This window comes from Lipotes vexillifer, unplaced genomic scaffold (genome assembly GCF_000442215.2).
Source record: "Lipotes vexillifer unplaced genomic scaffold, Lipotes_vexillifer_v1.1 scaffold461, whole genome shotgun sequence".
In the NCBI taxonomy this organism is placed as follows: domain Eukaryota; kingdom Metazoa; phylum Chordata; class Mammalia; order Artiodactyla; family Lipotidae; genus Lipotes; species Lipotes vexillifer.
Window position 1 is genome coordinate 628,920 of NW_006799479.1, and position 22,828 is coordinate 651,747.

Sequence of the window (22,828 nt, forward strand, 5' to 3'; positions counted from 1 at the left end):
CCGCCGCCGCCGCCGCCGAAGTGGCGAAGTGAGGCGGCGGCTGAGCCCCGCATCATGGAGGGCAGCTCCGCCGCGGCCCCAGCCCCAGCCCCAGTCGCCACCGACAACAGCCGCCTCCCGCGCCCGGTCTGCCGGCTCTCGTCGCTGCTCTCAGGGCTCCGTTCCTTCCTCACCTCGAAGACAGTATGAAGGAGACTAGGGGCCATGCGAGTTCCCCTTTCTGCACGCGCCTCAACCACTCCTACCCCGGCACCTGGGCGCTGGAGCGCTCCGCTGAGGCGCGGAGCAACCTAACGCGTCCCGCGGGGCCCGGCGAGGATTTCGGCTCGGTGTCCGTAGCCTTCCCGATGACCATGCTGATCACTGGCTTCGTGGGCAACGCGCTGGCCATGCTGCTCGTGTCTCAGAGCTACCGGCGCCGGGAGAGCAAGCGCAAGAAGTCGTTCCTGCTATGCATCGGCTGGCTGGCGCTCACCGACCTCGTCGGGCAGCTGCTCACCAGCCCGGTGGTCATCGTCCTGTACCTGTCCCACCAGCGCTGGGAGCAGCTCGACCCGTCGGGGAGGCTGTGCACCTTCTTCGGACTGACCATGACCGTCTTTGGGCTCTCTTCGCTCTTCATCGCCAGCGCCATGGCCGTCGAGCGGGCGCTGGCCACCCGGGCGCCGCACTGGTACTCGAGCCACATGAAGACGAGCTCCACCCGCGCCGTGCTGCTCGGCGTGTGGCTGGCGGTGCTCGGCTTCGCCCTATTGCCGGTTATGGGTGTGGGTCAGTACACCATCCAGTGGCCCGGGACGTGGTGCTTCATTAGCACCGGGACAGGGGGCAATGGGACTAGCCCTTCGCACAACTGGGGCAACATTTTCTTCGCTTCCTCCTTTGCTTTCCTGGGGCTGTCAGCGCTGGCCGTCACCTTCGCCTGCAACTTGGCCACCATTAAGGCCCTAGTGTCCCGCTGCCGGGCCAAGGCCACGGCGTCGCAGTCCAGCGCCCAGTGGGGCCGGATCACGACCGAGACGGCTATCCAGCTCATGGGGATCATGTGCGTGCTGTCGGTCTGCTGGTCGCCGTTGCTGGTAGGTAGTTCCAGGGCGTGGGGAGTTCGGGGTGGGAGCGTGCGCGCCGGCGGGCAATGGAGACTTTTGGAAATGGCAGCACCTGCCAGGGATGTGTTTGCAAGCACAGAACTTTGGAGAGGGCTCTGCCTGTGCCATCTTGGTCGCGGCTTCAGAGCTGAGCTCCTCACTTACTTGCTGAGCCCCTTCCAAGTGCCAGGCATCGCATTAGGCTCTGGTTGTACACGCATGGAGACCACAGGGCTGCTCACGTTCTAATCGGAGAGTAAGAGGGTATCCAGGTATCATGTCAGTGCTTGTGCAGAAATAGAGGTTTCTCCCGGGTGCATTGGGAGCAGGATGGCGATGACAACAGTAGCTCGGTGCTCTGGGTTTTCTCCTATTTCAAATACCTCTCGCAGGTTGAGTCGATTTTCAGTCTGCAGAAGTACTTTACCTGCGACCCACTGCAGACAGGCACAGCCGTCTTGCAGTCTCTGAGCCACTGCTTGCTCTCCCGGAGCAGCCAGCGCTCACGTTGCTTACAGACGCACTCCTGAAGGGAGGCAGGAGAGTGAAGAAGCATCCTGCCGCTCCAGCAGCCTCAGCCCTTTCGAATTGTGCTGCACCCTCTCCCTCTAGGAAATGCTTGAACGGACAGTCAGCCAGTGGGCCCTGAGACTTGGTAACTCCCCCTGACCAGCCTTTGCTTGTCCTTGTGGCTACCGTGCAGGGCTGATGGCAAGGCCAATCCTGGGATAGGAAGTAGAGGTTCCTGCACTACCTGGCTCCCCACGAGGGCCACAGCTCGGGAGCAAGTGAGTTTCCACATGCTCCTAGTCTAACGCTCTCTCTTACATTCGTACTTTCCATGTTTTCCTCTGGGATACTTTTAGCTAGACATTTTGTATAAGTGCTGTTTACTAATTCCTGATGAATGGTTGCTTTTTTAGGCCCCAAGCAGCCTGGCTTAGTAGATGTTCCTGAGAGCCATCTGGTCACTGTGACAGGGTTATAACAGATGATATATTGGACCTGGAAATTTATTAGACAGTTGTGAAAAGCTCCTGAATCCCATGGCACGGTTTTCAGAGCCCACCCACAGATATTTTTTCTTTTTGTTTTCTTTTCTTGTCTTCTGTGTTTTAAATTTTTTGGGCGGGCACAGCGGCACCCAAGATCTTACTTCCCCCCACCAGGGATGGAACCCGTGCCCCCTTCATTGGGACCATGGAGTCTTAACCACTGGACCGCCAGGGAAATCCCTTAGTTTTCTTTTTTTAATTGTAATAAAATACACATAACATGAAATTTGCCATTTTAATCACTTTTAAGTGTACAGTTAAATGGTATTAAGTATATTAACATTGTTGTGCACCATGTATAGTTTTAAATCCCTGGTATTTTATAAGAGAGCTGTAGTTCCTTTTCCCCCTCACCCTCCCCTGCATTTGACAACAAAGATATTATAAAATACCTGTATTTAACTGGTGTAGTATATTTAGAGTAGGAGTCTTGGCTCCCAATCAGTAATAGGTGGTGACAAGGAGAGTTATGTTGGAACCTCATAGCCCACAAATTGCTGTAAGGTCTCAGTTCTGCATTCCGGGAGCTAGAACCTAGGCTGATGTCATCACCATGGCTTATCAAAGCCAGCACCAATTTTAGACATATTTACTTCTGTGGTGTGTAGGTGGCCAAATAGAAGGAAAAAAAGTTCTAAACAATAAGCACTTTGCTAAAGTTGATAATTAACATAACTTTAAAGGCAAACAGAGTATTTGAATTTTTCACAACAGTCATTTGAGTCCGACATATCCGAGTTTGTTCTATCACACTCTTTATATCTGTACTCTATATATCCAAGAAAAAAAGTAAATGATACAGATAAAATCCTTACTCATACAGTTAACCAGACTTATAGTTGATTTTTTTTTTTATGTAGAAGAGAAACTATGTAGTGTGGTTTTTATTTCAAAACTTTGATCCTAATATGATGAGCATAGCAGCCTTAGGAAGACTTTAGATCAGTTCTGAAAATTGCAATCTAGGATGGCCAAACTCACTCTCTTAAGAAAGACTGTATTTGGAATTCATCTTATTTAATTTCAGTTAATAGCTGCAATTAAAATATTTGTTGGTTTGCTGCATTTTATCAGACACTTTATTCATTCAGTTCTCATAAAAACATTAAACTTAAAATAAATTCAACATGTCATCATATCAAAGAGAAGAAATTCGTGGTTTCCAAAATAGGTATGTTTTAAACTAAAGCAAATTATTCTATCTTCTGTTTTGTGCACCATTGAAATTAAATCTCCAACTATCTTCAGAAAGATCTACAGTACAAAGTTGGAATTATTTCAAAGGAAAGAAGCTGGCAAAACTGATTTCTTAATAGGTTAGGGAATTATAAGAATGAAAACACTAGAATTTAGTGAATTGAATTTTCAGTGTATTAATGTTGAAGTGAGAGATTGTCTTTTATACTTTTTTCCTAACTATAAAACACAGATTCCCTATTAGCTTTCTCTGAATTGGGCATAGGATACTAATCTAATTATCCAAACTCCTTACTTAAAAACACCCTGAGTATATCTTATCTTGGAAAACTATCATGACTATAATAATATTCAGTTGTCATTGCTGAAAAACTTAGCAGAGTAGAGATACCTTAATAAGAAAACATCCCAACTGCTACAAGTTCCTGCTATGCAAATACTTAAATTGAGGGTTTATCTATGGTGCAAACAAAAGCTTTTTTACCTTTTTTTTCCCAGAAACTTTACAAAGTACAATAGAAAATGTGAAATTAAGTGAGACTACAGTGGGAAATGATGTCACCGTTGGTAGATGAACTACAGTTCTTAGTCGATATTTATGTGAGGCATCATATTCTGTTGGAATCAGACAGTTGACTCAGCAATGCAATCTGTTTGACTTATTATTTTCGTTACATTTTTTTATGAACTCACTAAATAGTCCAGTTGTTTGACATGATAGCCAAGTTTCCAGAAGCAGGAATAACCTGAGGCTGTTGTTTAGAGGAAGCCATGACTACATTTTATACTTTTGTACACCTGGTACTCCTCAAACAGGTAGAATGTGGGCTGTAGCTGTCTTAAAAATAGTAGATATAAAGCTAACTATCAACATTGTGAAAAGAGAGGTATGAGGAACAGAGTTTCTGGTCTACAACTTTGGAATTGGATAAAAGCAGTCTTAGAAACTTTTGCCTTTAATCTTGAACCAGCAAATTCCCTGCTCAACATCCACAGATGCCGACAGGGATACTTTGATTCAAGGAGATGTTTTGCAATATAGATGTAAGTTTTCTTTTAATTTAAGGATTATTTTGACAAAGGAAATTTGTCTTAAATATACTTCATGTGATAAATAGATGCAATACATTATTTTACAGAAGTAATGCTATTTTATAGTATTAAAAAGTATTATCAAATTGCTAATTTTCTCTGCCTATTAATTTCTGCCATGTTCACGATGTTGCTTCAGGGAAAATGATTAAACATGTGAATCGACATTATAGGAAAAAACTTCTATAATTTGTTTTTATAAGAATTGAGATTACTCAGACTTTTTTTTTTTTTGAGTTTACTACAATACATTTTAAGGGATATTAAGTAGACTTATTAACAACTGGTCAAAGCATTATAATATGTTCAGAGAAGTAGAATTCCCACACTTATGAGTGAAAAACTTAGAGAACAATACAAGATTGGATGTAATAAATAGTGCCTTTGGCTCTGGGAAGAAAGTCTCTCTGAATTTGCCAGAGTAGGCTTCCAGGTAGAACTGGGATGGCATAGCTTGACGTTATGGCTGAGAATGTGTGTGTCTGTGGACCCAGCCCATGAATACAGAAGGTGCACGCTGGAACCACAGGAGGAATTGTTTGAAAAGGTTCCTGTGGCCGGATTGAGGTAGTTAGGATGAACACAGGATGAGGACTGTGTTCTTTTGCCAGTAGGCCATAGAACCTCTATTTTGGGTTTTTGAATAGGGGAATGAGTTTTGAAAACATTGGCAGGGCTTTAGTGTGTGGATAGATTTGGACTGGAAAATGGGAAAGTGAGATCAGTTACAACTTGCTTCTGCAGGTGGGTTAGGTTCTAAGGGTAGATACCGTGGGAAGAGATAAGTCAGAGAAAAAAGGGTAAGAGAGAACTAATGCTGTTAGAAATGGTCAATTTAAGGAGTGATTGATTCACCAAACATTTCTTACACATTTACTGTGTCCTATTCTTTCAGGTAAATATTTTCACATATATTACCTCATTTAACTGCATGCTGTGAGATTGCCACTATTTTCTGCATCATTCAGATGAAGAACTCAAGTATAAAGAATATTAGAATCAGATTTCTAATTCAAGATATCTGACTCTGAGTTTATTTTTAATTTTTTATTGTTGTCGTTGATCTGTTTGTTTAGCTTAGATAAAGGCCAGGAATTCTGGTCCTAATAGTAGTACTGGGCAAGTTATGTATCCTCTTATCTGTAAAGTGCAAAAGTAGAGCTAATAGATATCTAAGGTCTTTTTCCATTTGTTGTGCTCAGGAGAATTATGAGAGATTTGGGAGAATCATAGTTTAATGATCCAGAATGAGAAATTTGGGAAGGAGACTGCTTGGTCAATTGTTTTTTTATAAGAATGGGGGCTTCTAGGGTTTTGGGACACCATGCATATGGAGATGGCAGATTATCTAAATGATATATCCAGAAGCAAGTATAACTTGAAAATTAATGACATAAATCAGGGCTTAAAAATGTAGATTTTTTAAATTTTGAGTTTGTCAGAGAGAGCCAAGAATTAAACAAATTCTTAAGCCATCATATTTGAAGAAATTCAGATGGTCTAGAATTGTAGCATAATTGTGACTCACTGGCCTTTCTCTTTTGAAAAAGCTGTAAAGCTCAATAACTCAATTATGAAAGTTTCCATAGGATCAGTTTTCTAGGAATAACACTCAGGAATATGCACTACAGGCATTTGTAACAGACGATGATTGATGATTCGTCTGGGAGAGCTGAGAGGTAGTAGTGAGGGGTACTGGGTGTCATATTTCAGTTTTTAGTCCTTGCCTTACAGTGTGGGGAAGCAGGGAGGAAAGTCCTCCCTCAAACTCCTCACATACGGGTAGCATTTTTATAATCCACCAGGGTTCCACATGCATCTCATTCTTGCCTTGCAACTCTTAAGATCTACAACTGTAGCATATCACATTCTGGATCCCCCTTTTCCCCTCAATTCCTTATCATAGAGGTAAGTAAGAAGTTTGTATTTCAACTCCTACCATGCTTCTTGAGGATTATTAGATGGCCTCTCAAGTCCCCCTTTTCCCTAGAAAATTCCAGTTTTCATAGATTAATGAAAGTAACCAAAGAAGGAACCTAATTTAGGGGATTCCTCTTATATCTTGTCTCTTGAGTATATGTCAACTTTTTATAGTAAACATAGTAATTCATTCTTACATAGAAATGACAGTTGAACAGTGTGTGACTTTTTTCATGAGAGGGACACATGCACACGGAAGTAGCACTATGGAATGGTGAATCTGTTCCCTTTACTCAGGACACTTTTGTCTCCATTTTCCCACTTTACACTTCACCCCTCAATCATTCAGCTATTGCTGCCAAGCAGTCACCCATCTTGGACTGGTTAAGTTCCCAAGTTAGCAGTCACTTTGTTAGAGGAGCCTTGCTTGCTCCTCTCTAGAGGATCTTATTAACTGAATATCTGAGCACGTAAGTCAAAAGACAGTGTCTGGTCCCAGTGACATACGTAATTCATTGTGTGACCTTAGACAGTTTACTTGATATCTTTGGGAACTATTTTCCTTTTTTTTTGTAAAATAAGAGTAAAAACACCTACTCAGCCTATTTCATAGGATTGTAATGAAAACCAAAATAAAGGTATGTGAAAATAATAGGGAATATTTCTTCCATATTAGGAATACTACTATGATGTTTTACTGGATGATAATGTTGACTTCTTGTCTTCAGATAGACCTTCCCCCCAGAAAACTGGAGAAAAGAGACAAGTGATGTTTCACAGCTTGATTAGTTATAGTTAACTGGTGGGGAAATGTGGTGGAGAATGTGACTTTTGAGAAAAAAATAGAGAAATGCAAATCAAAACTACAATGAGATATCATCTCACAGCAGTCAGAATGGCCATCATCAAAAAATCTAAAAACAATAAATGCTGGAGAGGGTGTGGAGAAAAGGGAACCCTCTTGCACTGTTGGTGGGAATGTAAATTGATACAGCCACTGTGGAGAACAGTATGGAGGTTCCTTAAAAAACTACAAATAGAACTACCATATGACCCAGCAATCCCACTACTGGGCATATACCCTGAGAAAACCATAATTCAAAAAGAGTCATGTACCAAAATGTTCATTGCAGCTCTATTTACAATAGCCCGGAGATGGAAACAACCTAAGTGCCCATCATTGGATGAATGGATAAAGAAGATGTGGCACATATATACAATGGAATATTACTCAGCCATAAAAAGAAACGAAATTGAGCTATTTGTAATGAGGTGGATGGACCTAGAGTCTGTCATACAGAGTGAAGTAAGTCAGAAAGAGAAAGACAAATACCATATGCTAACACATATATATGGAATTTAAGAAAAACAATGTCATGAAGAACTTAGGGGTAAGACAGGAATAAAGACTCAGACCTAGTAGAGAATGGACTTGAGGATATGGGGAGGGGGAAGGGTAAGCTGTGACAAAGTGAGAGAGAGGCATGGACATATATACACTCCCAAACGTAAGGTAGATAGCTAGTGGGAAGCAGCCGCCTAGCACAGGGAGATCAGCTCGGTGCTTTGTGATCGCCTGGAGGGGTGGGATAGGGAGGGTGGGAGGGAGGGAGACGCAAGAGGGAAGAGATATGGGAACATATGTATATGTATAACTGATTCATTTTGTTGTAAAGCAGAAACTAACACACCATTGTAAAGCAATTATACTCCAATAAAGAAAAAAATAAGGAAAAAATAAAATAAGAAAAATGGTGCATAAATTTTTACAAGGTACTGTAATTCATTCCTCCTCTTCTCCCCCTGTCGCCATCACTCTTCTGCATTCTCTCAGCTCTGGAATGCTTTCGCCCACACAGCTGCCAGGTAACCCTCTAAATCTAAAACATGCTGGATCCCATCTCACCCTTCCCTTGAACGTGGAGGAGTGCCCACTACCTCGTGCTCTGAAGACCTCTGTCTAGAATGTGTCTCTTGTCTTTCCAGTCAGGGACGTGGTGTGCTCAGACCTGTCCTCATGTAAATGAGTCAAATTAATTGTGCATCTAGTTGCTGTCCTAGGTCAGATTACTCTGCAGACCTCTTAAGGATAGAACCTGTACCTTGGTTGTCCTCATCTCTTCACAGGTGATCAGGAATGTTGGGACTGCACAGAATCTCTACCACTGACTCACAGCCCAGAACTGAGTTCACACAAGCCTTAAATGAGACCACAGCATGAGAAACACAGAGTTGTAAACTGCCTCACAGTTAGACCAGGTCCTGACAAGACATTAATATTATTTGCAATCTGCAAGTAGCACCAAGTGTAATTTTCCCATCCAGTGGCCCTCCCAGACTCTTGGGCAGCATTTATAAGGAGGACATTTCAGTGGCTGATCTTGTCACTTATTCAAAATCTATATATTATTTTACCATACTGATTTTTATGATAGGTGTTTGAGGACTGTAAATCTAAAAATGAAAGATGGTGGCAGAGACAGAAGAGGAGGCTTGATTTTTCACACTTTAATTCTGTTAGAAAGAAGGAAATCAGATACTAATTAAGGTAAGAGTCATGTAATATAAGTATAGGATAAATCCTACACCAAATAGCATTACTATTTTTTAAAATCTTGATAATACAAAGACAGAAGGGCAAATTGGAACTGGAAGCCTATTTATTTTAAGCAATTATTGATCTAATAAAAATAAAGTATAATTTAAAAAATACACTTTTTACTAATCTTTTATTTCCTAAAAGTAAATTTGATTTTTCTGTCCCTCTTTCTGAATACTCAATGTGTCATTTTCTGTGGTTGAGAATATGCTGCTCTTGGTGAAATTCATGAAAATTTGGAAAAAGGAGTATGTTGTAAATGCTGAAAGAAAGATTCTGAAAGATACGGCACATCTTGAAAAATTCACCAGACAGTAGAGTGGAGCTTTCATTGTGGTCTTGATGTATGAAATTTCCCTGATAACATCCTGCTACCAACCACTTTGTTTGGGTCAAGTAGAGCACACACATCCGTATTTCCCCAAATAGACTAGTGCCTCAGCAGTCAAAGGCACAAACAGCAGTTAGTGACCTCTGCCTGTGTTTCGTAAGAAGAGCAAGAGAAAGTGGTTGCTTCCATGTCCTGGCTATTGTAAATAGAGCTGCATGGACCTAGAGTCTGTCATACTGAATGAAGTAATTCAGAAAGAGAAAAACAAATACTGTATGCTAACACATATGTATGGAATCCAAAAAAAAAAAAAAAGTTTCTGAAGAACCTATGGGCTGGACAGGAATAAAGACGCAGATGTAGAGAATGGACTTGAGGACACAGGGAGGGGGAAGGGTAAGCTGGGACGAAGTGAGAGAGTGGCATGGACATATATACACTACCAAATGTAAAATAGATAGCTAGTGGGAAGCATCCACATAGCACAGGGATCACCTCGGTGCTTTGTGACCACCTAGATGGGTGGGATAGGGAGGGTGGGAGGGAAGGAGATGCAAGAGGGAGGAGATATGGGGTTATATGTATATGTATAACTGATTCACTTTGTCATACAGCAGAAACTAACACACCATTGTAAAGCAATTTAAAAAAAAAGAGAAAGTGATTGAAGAAGCAGGTGAGGGCCATAGAATAAGGCACTGGAAAGCAAGAGCCCAGGGTTCTCGTCTTGGCTTTTTTTTTTTTTTTTTCGGTATGCGGGCCTCTCACTCTTGTGGCCTCTCCCGTTGCGGAGCACAGGCTCCGGACGCGCAGGCTCAGTGGCCATGGCTCACGGGCCCAGCCGCTCCGCGGCATGTGGGATCTTCCCGGACCGGGGCACGAACCCGTGTCCCCTGCATCGGCAGGCGGACTCTCAACCACTGCGCCACGAGGGAAGCCCTCGTCTTGGCTTTTTTACCACAGGATAAAAGTCACTGTATCTTTCTGATTTTCCCTTTCCTCATCAGTAAGATAAAGCAGTTATCACTCTAACCTTCCTTCCGGTTCTGATTTCCTGTGGCTCGAAATAAATAAAATCGTTCCTTTTGGACATACTATATTAAATATGTGGGGGAACATACCCAAAGACTTCTTAAGAAAAATCATAGAAATGTATGCATATATGGACAGAGTAGATCATGCATTCTGTTATACAATTATTCTGTGAATATTTACTGCTTGCTATGTGCCTGCCACTCTGGTGAAAAGGTGGTGACCAGGGCTGACGCGTACTGTTGTAGGTGTTGAACGGTTACATGGCTCTAGGGGGCACTCTTCACATCATGTTATATGTGCATGACAGTCCTTGTGGAGCAGGGTGCCATCTGTGCTGTACTTGGTAACCCTGAGAGTGAGCCAAACAGACATGTTAGCTTCTACCATGAAGCTTTCAATCCACTAAGGTAGACCGACAGTGAATAAACAATCCTTCCAATAAACAAGTGTAACCAGTCTGATGGGTCATTACCCTGGTTGCTTTCACTGCCACGTGGTACAGCTTTCACAGGTTGGCCTTGTCTGGGCTGAAGGGCAGTGCTGGTCCACTGCTGCTGTGAGGCCCTGATGGAGCACGTCCCTGTCCAGGCTATAGTGGGTCGGTGCTTGGGCGCAATCATTAGAGAGCACATTAATTCACACCCATAACTTCAGCCCTGAAGCTCACCAGCAATTCCCTGGAGCGCAATCACTGTGCTAGAGGGTAAGGACCCAGAGAGTAGCTGACCTCAGGCCACATTCTGCCTGGAACCAACCTTCCCTCTTGGGTCCTTAGGCTCTGGGTTGTACTCAGATCATCCCCTCACAAGTTTTTCTTTCTCTTCCAGTAAATTTTCTTTTAAGGCTTTCCATGTCTTTTCCCTCTACTGAATGTAGCCAAAGTTACTGTGCTTTAAGTTTCTTGGCTTCAGATATTGGGAGAGGAGGTTAGATTTCTCAGCCTCTTTTTTCCAGAAAATATGATGGTCTACCTCTTCCCAAGTGATCAGCAGTTTATACCAGGTGTGTTGCATGGATTTTCCTTTGTTGTTTTCCACACAAGTTTCCACTGTGTAAATCTATTCATTCTACATTTACCAAAGTAAATGTTTCTTACTTCTGTAACATCTGCTCCAATGTGACTTGCTCTGCCCACCTGAACAGAGAAGAGGGGGGCAGCTTCTGACATTCCCTTACATACATCATTAAAACAATGGGTGTGTTATGAAGGCAAGAAAAAGGTGCTTTGGGAAAGTGTCAAAGAGGACCTTCTCTTCATGCATTGGTGGATGCAGGGGTGGTTAAGGAGGGCTTCCCTAAGAAAATGTCATTTATGGTGAATCTTGAAAGATGTTACTTGAGGAAGAAAGAGCAGCTTGCGAAGCCATCAGTGTAGGAAAGAGCTGGAAGCATTAGAGTAACTTAAAGAGGGCCAGATGGGTACATTAGAGTGAGTAAAACGGGCAGTGCCTTTAAGGTGAAGTCAGGGAGGTAGATAGGGCCAAACCATGTAGAACCTTGTCATTTTTGTTTGGGAGTTTATAGATTTTTATCTCAAGTATGATGGAAAACAACTAACTTTGAGTAAGGGAGTGATTTGTTCTGTTTTGTGTATTAAGAAGATCACACAGGTTGCCTTATGAATTAGAAAAGTGAGGCATCAGAGCCCTTGAGTACTGAGGTCAGTTGGAGATGTAGAGACATTAATAAGGATAAATTTTTTTTCCTTAAGTGTTGCTTTGAAAGAAGGAGAGACATAGCTTGGTATAGAATTGGCAGTGGGAGTGAGAGTCAGTGCAGAAGCACAGAGGGAAAAATTGAGCCAGGTGTGCTGGGAATGGTAAGCAAATCTGTTTTTGTTGAAGTATGCTTGAGAAAGTCAAGAAATATTATGAGTCAAATAGGGACTGAGGGATAAGGGAGGGAGGAGTGTGTTGGTAGATTGCCTTGAAAATTAGAAATAGGAATTTGTATTTCATCTTGCACAAGTTGTATTCCTTGTCTGTACTTCTGTTGTATGTTTGTAAAATAAGAAGGCTGACCTTATAAAATCTCTTGGTTTATAAAAGGTCATTTAGTAAAACAAATGTTTTGTTTGATCTCTTTCTAGAATATTCTTGGTGAAATTGTCCAAGCTTTGTTTGAATACCTTTACTTATAGGAAATTTATTGCTTTTTAAGGGGCACAAAAAATTTTCTTAGAGGCAAGCATTGTGCTAGGCTTTTTCTTTCCTTCTTTCTTTCTTTTCCTTTCTCTCTCTCTCTCTCTCTCTCTCTCTCTCTCTCTTTCTTTTATGATCAAATGTTATAATATATGTAAAACACTTAAACATCATATCACACTAATAAGCACTTAATAAATGTTAGCTTCATTATCCCACTTCCAACTTGTGACAGATACTTCTCTTCAGTTTCTAGAAGTGACCACTATTATGATTTTCCAGAACACTGTTTTAGTATTGTTTGTGTGTATATTACAAAATGGTGTCATATTATACATATTATTCTGCAGTTTGCCCTTTTTCAATTAACAGTGATGTTTTGTGATTTATCCATGTTGACACAAATGAATCTGTATATTCATTTTAAGTGTTTTTAATATATTATATAAAATATAAATACTATGTATTTATTGTGTAATATAATATATACAATATAAAATACTACTGTGTATCATTTCTTTTTTTCTTCTATTTTTAAAATTTATTTATTTATCTATTTATTTATTTTTGAGGATCTGGAAACAACATTAGGCACACAGTAAATTCTCACCCTCTAACATATTCTTTTATTATTATTATTAATTTTTTTCTTTTTACCTTTTGACCCATTTCTCTCACCCTCACCCTCACCTCTGTTAACCACCCATCTGTTCTCTCTGTCTCTGAGCTTGGTTGTTGTTATTTTTTTAGATTTTACATGTAAGTGAGAACATACGATATTTGTCTTTCTCCGACTTATTTCAAATGGCATTATGCCTTGGAAGCCCATGCATTTTGTCACAATTTGCAAGTTTTATTCTTTTTTCATGGCTGAGTAACTGAGTATACTCCATTGTGTGTGTGGGTGTATCTTCTTTACTCGTTCATCCATCAGTGGGCACTTTGTTTCCGTATCTCAGCTATTGTAAATAATACTGCAGTGAACATGGGCATGCATATATCTTTCCAAGTTATTGTTTTTGTTTTATTCGATAACTACCCAGAAGTGGAATTGCTGGATTGTATGGTAGCTCTATTTTTAATTTTTTGAAGAACCTCCATACCGTTTTCCACAGTGGTTGCACCAATTTACATTCCCACCAACAGTGCACAAGGGTCTCCTTTTCTTCACATCCTCACTAGCTCTTGTTAATTCTTATCTTTTTGATAATAGCCATTCTAAGAGATGTGAGGTAATATCTCATTGTAACTTTGGTTTGCATTTTCCTGATGATCAGTGATGTCGAGCATCTTTTCATGTGCTTTTTGGCCATCTGTATGTCTTCTTTGGAAAAATGTCTATTCAGATCCTCTGCCCATTTTTTTTTTTGCGGTGCGCAGGCCTCTCACTGATGTGGCCTCTCCCGTTGCGGAGCACAGGCTCCGGACGCGCAGGCCCAGCGGGCAGCCGCTCCGCGGCACGTGGGATCTTCCCAGACCGGGGCATGAACCCGTGTCCCCTGCATCGGCAGGCGGGCTCTCAACCACTGCGCCACCAGGGAAAACCCTCTGCCCATTTTTAAATGATTGTTTATTTGCTATTTAGTTGTATGAGTTCTTTATGTATTTTGGATATTAGTCCTTTATCAGATATATGAATTACAATTGTTTTTTCCATTCAGTAGGTTGCCTTTTCATTTTGTTGGTGGCTTCCTTTGCTGTGAAGAACTTTTTAATTTGATGTAGTCCCACTTGTTCATTTTTGCTTTGGGTGTCAGATTCAAAAAATCGTCACGAAGACCTATGTCAAAGAGCTTACCACCTATGTTTTCCTTTAGGAGCTTTATGATTTCAGGCCTTACATTCATGTTCTGGGCTCTTTCTCACAAATAATTTTCTTTATTTCTTACAATAACCCTATGAGGCTCCAATATATAGATAACAAAGAAACCAAAGCTAAAAGAGGTTGAGTGATTCATTCAAGGTAACACTCAATGTAAGCAGTCAAACTGGGAATCAATGGCCAAGCTCTTTTCTCCAAGCCATGGTGACTCAATGTAGCCCAATTCATCTTGAGTTGTTCTTTCTATTAGAAAAATTTAATTTCCCTTATATTGGTTGAATTGGAGTGTTGCTAATTCTTGTCCTTGGTTTATGTGGAACAATACTAAATTTAATTAGAGATATCTTTTATTTTTAAAGTTATATGACACTATGCTTCTAAGTTAGGTATCAAGGAGTTCTACTAAATCAATGTAAATAAACAGTAAAATAACATGAAATTATCTTGACAGTGTCAGGGGCAGGAGCCATGATGTGTTAATTCATTTAAGTGACACTTTATTGAATATCAGTTGTGTGCGAGGCACTGTGCTACAACCTGACAGAAAAATGGCATGGTCCTTGTCCTCAAGGAATGTGTTGTTTACTGAATGATTCCCTGGAGAAACTTGAGGTTGTGACTCAAAAAAGCAACATCATTTTCCATTGTCAATTTTGAATATAGGAAAAAAGCGGGGGACCATTCAGAATTTATCCGTTCATGCATTCAGTGATTTTTTTATTGAGTAACTACTATGTGTTAGGCACAGTTCTAGGTGCTGGAAATATAGTAGTTAAATAGGCAGACTAGTTTCCTGCTCTCGGGGAACATGCATTCTAGTGGAAGGAGAAAGTCAATCACTAAATTAGATGAAAGCCAGATTATGATAAATACTGTTGAGAAAATAAAGCAATGTGATGTGATAGAGGGAGCCTGGGAAACTTTCGTAGATGGGGTCCTGAGAGAAAGGTGCATGTTGAATGAGAGGTAACATTTAAGCTGAGATCTGAGTGAAAGGAAAGAACCAGGTATGAATGATCTCCAGGAAGAACATTCTAAGCAGAAGGAACAGCAAAGGCCCTCACCTCAAGGTGGGCTCAAGGGATAGAAAGAAGTCCAGTGTGACTGAAGTGAGATGATCGGGGAGAGAGTAGAGTGCCATAAACTGAGGTCAGAGACCGTGTTGGGATCCAGATTGTGTGAGGCCATGCAGAGGAGTTTTGATATAATTTTAAGAGAACACTGGAAGACTTGAAGCAAGGGAGTGACATTACTGGATTTACATTTTTAAAAGATCCTTCTCAAAGCTGTGTGAAGACTGGATTGCAGAAAGGCCAGAGTGGGAGCAGAGAGACCAGATAGAAGGTGTTGAAGTTCTCCAAGTAAGGGACAATGACAGCTGAGGTTGGAGTGGAGAAGTGGATATATTCACATAGAGCATTTTGGAGATAAGAGTTTATAAGACATTCTGTGATTTCTCTAATCCTTGTCCTGTAACTATGACAAGAAATAGGGTCCTGTCTTCCTCTCTGAGCCTCTGGTAGGGAGGTGGCTCTCTGTCCACAAATGACTTTCCTTGTGACTCCTTAAAATGGAAGTGACTGCTCCAGGCTTACACAGCTAGCAATGGGCAGATTTAGGATTAAGTTCTATCTAATGGGCGCTATTTTTTTTTTTTCTGAGATGTGAATTGGAATAGTCAGAGAGAAAGGGAAATAAGCAAAGTTTGCTTATGCAAGTGTAGAATGTTATAAGAATCATCATCCCCAAAGAAGATCCAGACCAAGCTAAAGCAAGCTAGTTTAAGAAAAAAAAAAAGGGTGGGAGGAGGATTTCTTGATTTACATAAATTGCTGGGGGTGCCCAGAGTGGAGGTGGCCTTGTGGAAGACAGAAGCCAGGACTCTCTCTTTCACTTCTTGCCTGTGTCAGAATCTCCAATTCAGGCTCTGCTTCTATGGAACCAACCTAAAACATAGCTTCGCAGCTCATTGGCCAAGTCCCATATACTTTTTTTCAGAGCTTTAAGCTAATAGGTTTATATTTACAGCCTGCATGTAGGGGTTTAATTTTGCCTTTGTAGCAATACAGTATTTCAGTGACAATGTCTTCTTGAAGGACTGTTTCAACAAATTTCTTTTCCTTCCTTCCTTCCTTCCTCCTTCCCTCCCTCCCTCCCTTCCTTCCTCTCTTTCTTTCTTCTCTTCCTCCCTTTGGCCCTCCCTCCCTCACTCCTTCTTTCTTCTTTATTATTATTATTTTTTTTGTAAGTACAAGAAACAGTTATACATGACATAAAGTTTCAGGACTGCACTTCATCTTCAAAGACTATTGTGAGTTTTGTTAAGCTATGATAAAAGATTTAGGCTCAGAGAATTGTCCAGAAGTGAGTTAATAGTGTAATGTGGAGTTTCCAATGGAACAGAGGTAGCTGTATAAGGCTCTGAAAGCTCACAAATATGCCATCAACACCACAGTGAGGCAACAGAAGAAGAAAAAGGAAGCTCTTTCTTGATTTTTCCATAAAGGGTGAATTGCAGTCTGCATTTGATGTTAATCTGCGACTTTCTCTTTATAAATCAGTGGATGTGCTAACAGCCCACAGGCTGGGTGGCATATTTTTGAATTTACTTAGTGGTAATAATTTCCTCCAGAATAGATTAAGGATTTGCCTGGATCCAGAAGTAAATTTCTTAATTTCTTTGCTTTTGTTCTATAAAAGATATTAGGGAACATCTTGATTTTTTTTTTTTTTAGCATCTATTTGTAATCAAATTCTGCTGTAGATCAATTTCAGGAAGTGCGGGAATATCCTCTGACATCAGATCTCTTGTCTTCTCCCTCAACTTGATTCTTGGCTGCAAACAGCAGAATCTGACTCCAAGCACAAAGGGCCTATGTGAAAAGGATATCGGAGGGAAAGCTGGCAGGCCAGGTTTGGAAGAGGCAGGACACAGAGTATTCTAGATACTGAGCATCAGGCCACACTGCCAAGATCCTGCTGCAAAACAGTTTGCTGCGTGCTGCTAGGATGAACTACAAACTCCATTGCTCTTTGTGTCTCTGTGTCCTGGGGGCAAACCTGACTGCTTTTTGCCCCCCGGCTATATGAAGGGGTTACTAGAAGAAGGATTAGACATGTGCAGCAACTTGTTTTTGAAGTAGGAACTGATAGTGAGAGGTATATGCTGAGATTTCTCTCCCACCCAGAATATATAGAAAAAGTTCGTCAAAATTGGGGCATTAATAATAAAAGATGGGAGTTCACTGTTATCATCTAATTCATCCTTAGAAACATTATGACAGTAATGTATCTTTCAAGTCCTGTGTGTGTTGTGTGTATGTGTGTGTTCATGTCATTTATTGAGGAGTTGGAGTGTAGTGAGACTGGTGGAGAGGAAGCTGAAGAGACCCACAAAGCAAAAGGACATACTTATTGAATGCCTACTATATGCAAGTACTTGAGAACTAGTTTATTATCTCATTTAATCTTCACAAGTTTATCAGTTTGGTATTTTTATCCCCATCTTTCAGTTGCACATACTAAAATGTAAACAATTAAAAAATTCTCCCCAATCCTACCCCTAGAAATTGGTAGCAGCTAGATTTTTTATGCTGTAAAAATCTTTCTCATTGGTTGTCTTTTCTTTATTAGTTTACTAAAACATTTTCAAGTTACTTCATTGAAAATGTCACACAAAAAAGAACAGATTGATTGAGAATAGTCAATAATCACAGAAACTGGATGGGTCACATAATTACAGTGATAAAAGGTTTCCTGCAGTGTCTTCGTTCATTCATTCATTGATTGCCCTTCTTAGGAGCTTGGGTTTCTAGAGAACATACTGTCAAAATCCCTGTAGAAATGACAAGAAATTTTGCTTGTCCCACAACAGACTGTTAAAGGATTCCATTCAACATGATACCTACAATTTAGGAGGTTTTTTTCTGTTAAGGGGCAGCATCGATTTCATCCTGTCTGTCTCTTCAGGTTTAGAACACTCACAGACAGTGGTAAAGTTTTACTAGGCAAACATTTTTTAGCTAGTACAATTCACAAATATTATTCTTTTTACTAAACTATTTATAAAACAAATAAAACTGTTTATTGAGTTCTCGTTGCTTAGAGGGAAAGTGTTTGACTAAAGTCAAAATTAGAAAATTTGTTTTGACAGTCTTAAAACTTCTAGCATGATACAGTACAATTGGGATTCTTGCAAACCTGCTTTCGTCTTTTATTTTTTCTTGTAATTATAGAGAAGAAAAAGAGCCTGAACCTTACTGAAACTTAGTGTGTTCACAGTGACTCTCTAACATGGAATTCAGGCATGTTTCCATCCAGCACCCTCTCACCCAGATTAAAAGTCTTCAGATTCCTTAGTTTAATCCTTAAGAGCTTGGATTTGGCCACATTTACCTCTCATTTTCCATTCCTCCCCCAGCATCCCTATCTTCAGTCATAGAAATCAATCTAAGTTCCTAGAATGACTCGCACAATTTCACACTTAGAAGTGTGAACTCTGTATTTCAAAACTCTCCAGAAGCTTCTGCTGTTTTAGGGGACAGAGCTTCCCTAATCCTGGAGACTGATTCAAATGCTCTGCTTCTATACTCCATAGTGCATGCACATACCCTTTTCACTTAATTATGCACAGTTATATTTACAATTGTCATAGTGTTTATTATGACAGTGAGGATGATTGCCCACAGTAGACAAGTGCTTGCTTTACAACAGGAGCTGAGTTTAGCATTTCACAGACATAATCTCATTTTCTTCTGTCAACAACACTACAAGAGGATACTCTTATCTCCTTTTTCAGATGAGGAAATTGGTTTTGAGATGTTAAGTAACTTTCCCAAGGTCACAAAGTTAACAAAAAGCAGAGCTGACCTTCAAATCTAGATTTGTCTGACTTTATAGCCTATGTAATGAACCACTAAATGAAATGGCCTCCCTCTTGTTAATATCCATTTATTCGTTTGATGTACTATAAACTGTAAACTGCTAAAGAGCAGAGACCTTGTCATATTTGTCTATAAATCTTCATAGCCCATAGCAGGCACTCAATAAATGATCGTGGAATGAATGAAGAAATGAAGTTGCAATAAACTGAAGAGGACGCTAGATTTGGAATCAGAAAATTGAGGTTTAAATTTGGCCTTAAGAGTTTTACATATGTTGCATGGTTTTTAATCTTCACATAAACTTTTCAAGGTAGAAGATATTTATCTATTTTATTTTATTATATTATTTTTTCATTTGCTGGGTAAGCAACTTGCTTTAAGTCCCCCAGTTGGTAAATGGTACTGAGCAAATCAAACCCAACTCCTTTTTATTCCAAAGCCACCAGTGCAGCTTGTACCTAATGAATAGTGGTACTAATTTATACAGTAAAACTGTGAGCATTTTTTAAAAAACTTTACACCTTTCCTTTTATTTGTTAACTTTTATTGTTTTCACATTGTTCTTAGTAATAAAAATTCTTAGAAAGACTGAAAAATACAAGGATGGGAGGGAGAAACAGCATTGTTTTTGTAAAACAACAGAGAAGTTAATTAGAAGCAGTGGGTAGAAAACAGCTGTTCTAATGCCTGGTATCCAAAGAAGAAAAAAACAAAAAGGATATTTGGAAAGGTGCCCTGGGGATAACAATTAAACAACGAGGAATTTTAGCAACAATAGGAAAATAGTAAAACTAACCAAGGAGGGGAAAAACATGCTTCAAAATATGCTCAAAAGTTTCAGTATATTTATGTTGCCCTCAGTTGTTATTAGAGATGGTATAATATGGTGTCTTCAGAATAAAAAACATAACTGCAAACCCAGAGTTGGGGCAGCCTTCAGAGTTGATTAATCCAGAAGCTCAGCGTTGTCATCCAGCTTGCCCCTTCTTTTGCAGTCTGGCCTCATCCTATGGCTTGTTCCCCTCAGGTAGTAGGATGGCTGCTAGTACATGCTTCCTAGTTCACCTCTAGCAGGAGAGAGAAGCTGTGTTTTTTTTTATGGCTCTCCCCTAAAAATGAAGAAACGTTTCCCCAGATGTCCTTAGGGAACTTCCTCATGGGACTCATTTCCTAGTATGGGGTCATATCATCATCCCTGATCCAGACACTTCCGGTAGCTAGGGATGGGGTCAGCCCTGAAGCACTTAGTCTTCAATGAAAATAGATGTGATGGGAGAAGCAGAGATGGGAGACTGGATGTTGAACAGGCAACCAATAATGGACACTATAGTGATGACATCTTTGCAGTTTAATTGAGAGAATACAGGTGGAAGGCCGTCAAAATGTATAAAGCACTAGACATGCACTGTCCCATACGGTAGCCTGGAGCACTTGGTTATTGGACACTTGAATATGAATACTCCAGATTGAGATATAAGTGTAAAATACATATCAGATTTTGAAGATTATGTACAAAAAGAAAGTCAAATATCTCATAATTTTTATATTGATTACATGTTGAAATAATACTTCAGATATATTTGATAAATTTAAAAATATTATTAAAATCAATTCTACATGTTTCTTTTTACTTTTTAAAATGTGGTTGCTATAAAACTTAAAAGTATACATGTGGCTCACATTTGTGGCTTGAATTATTTTCTTTTGGACAGAGCTGCATTAGACCAATGATCTTCCAATTGTTTTATCTGGGAAAACTACTTCAATAAGTATCTTTAGAGCAACACATACAAACAAAGCTCTTCTGGTTCAATGGGGTGGGAAGCTGGATATTTCCAAGTCCCGATAATATCTGTTCACTAATTCCTGCAAAATTATTCTTGAAAAGATTTACATCAAATATAGGTTTTTAAATGAAATCAACAAAAGTCCCTAAGATAATAACAGGAATAATTTTACAATTACTCCTATTAATTTTTTAAGATCTCCCCTGGGAAATTAGTACTGCAATAAAATTCCTCTCGGAACTCACAGGTTAAAGAGAGAGGGAGCTAATGGATTCAGGTGTTGGGATCTGTTTATCTTCCATAGAAGCGTATAATTCTCATAAGAGTTTGGCATTTGAGTCATGGGAAAAATAGATTTCTTCCTCATGTGTGCTTAATTCTGGTTCCTATTATTTACTTTGCTGTTGGACCAAATGGTATGAATCCAACTAAATCAACAGATGAGAAAAAAGCAGCTGAATGGGGGAAAACATAGAAGATGAACAGGTTACAAGTTCCATGTTCCTGCATTACATATAATATGAATTTAATCTTCTTCAAACTTTGCTCAAATATGGTAAAAAATTGTAAGTGTTAACTATAATTTATGTGATTTTGTAAAGTCTGATTTCCTGAAAATGGAAAGCAGAATCTTTTCAGAAGAGCATTTTGAAAAATAAAGTTTATCATTTGTAATGCAAATATCACATGGTACTTGATGGTGTTCATCTGCCATCTACATAGTGCCTGAAAGGAAAGAGTGATTGTGAAGATGTATTAAAAGGCTGCTACATAAACCTTAATGGATGATGGAGTCAGAAAGGGACTTGTACCTCTACTGGACATGGCTAGTTACCATTCTGTCGTGTGTCATAGCCACATTCTTCTTCATTGGAATTCATGTACTAGCTAAGACGTGACAGTGAAGGGACCTTTTATGCTTCCTTTTATTATATTTAACATCTGAATATTAATAATACCAAAACAATAACAACTAATACTTACACAGTACTTACTATAAGTCAGGTTACAATATACGTCCATATCCGTTAACACAGCAAACCTGGAAGGTGAATGGGTTGCAGGAATCAATGTCTTCAGTGCTGCTACATGGAAACCCAAAAGGATAGTTAGTCATCAAAAATTTTGGTTGTCACTTTCCCCCCTCACAAAGGCCAAGCAATAAAAGTGGAAGTTAAACCCAGTTAACACAGTTCTCTTTAAAAAGGTTGAGGCATTGGAGGCTGAGCTTCCTGTCACAGTCAGGAAATCATAGAAAGTTCTTCTTAATGTCAAAGAAAAAAGGATGCCACTGTGTGACACTTTACTCCCCTCAAGGTGTGGACCTGGCATTGCACAATTACCTAGCCCCTATTTATAGTCAACAGAACGAGAGTTTATAGTTATAAAGAAAGCTGGTAAATTTTATGAGGGAGTGTTTTGTGTTGGGAAAAAGAAAATAATGTCAGGAAGTTCCCATGCTAATAATAAAAGAATATATATATTCTTTTTCAGATTCTTTTCCGTTATAGGTTATTACAAAATTTTGAGTATAGCTCCCTGTGCTATACAGTAAGTACTTGATGGTTACCCATTTTATAAATAGTAGTGTGTGTATGCTAAGCCCAACCTAATTTATCCTGCCCCTACCCCTTTGGTAACCATAAATCTGTTTTCTATGTCTGTGGGTCTATTTCTGTTTTCCTTTTTTTAATCTTTTTATTTTATATTGGAGTATAGCCAGTTAACAATGTTGTGATAGTTTCAGGTACACAGTAAAGGGACTTAGCCATACATTACATGTATCCATTCTCCCCCAAACTCCCCTCCCATCCAGGCTGGCACATAACATTGAGCAGAGTTCCCTGTGCTATACAGTAGTTCCCTGTTGTTTATCCA

General features: G+C 39.9%; 1 protein-coding gene across 3 annotated transcripts in view; it reads left to right on the plus strand.

Annotated features, from left to right (window-relative positions):
• The window catches only part of PTGER3 (prostaglandin E receptor 3), a 218,049-nt gene continuing 195,221 nt past the window's right edge, over positions 1-22,828 (plus strand). For all 3 annotated transcript variants that reach the window (XM_007471638.1, XM_007471637.1, XM_007471636.1), the window contains exon 1: positions 1-1,079. In XM_007471638.1, coding sequence (XP_007471700.1) covers positions 186-1,079 — 894 coding nt within the window. In that variant the 5' untranslated portion in view covers positions 1-185. The remainder of the gene's footprint in view (positions 1,080-22,828) is intronic.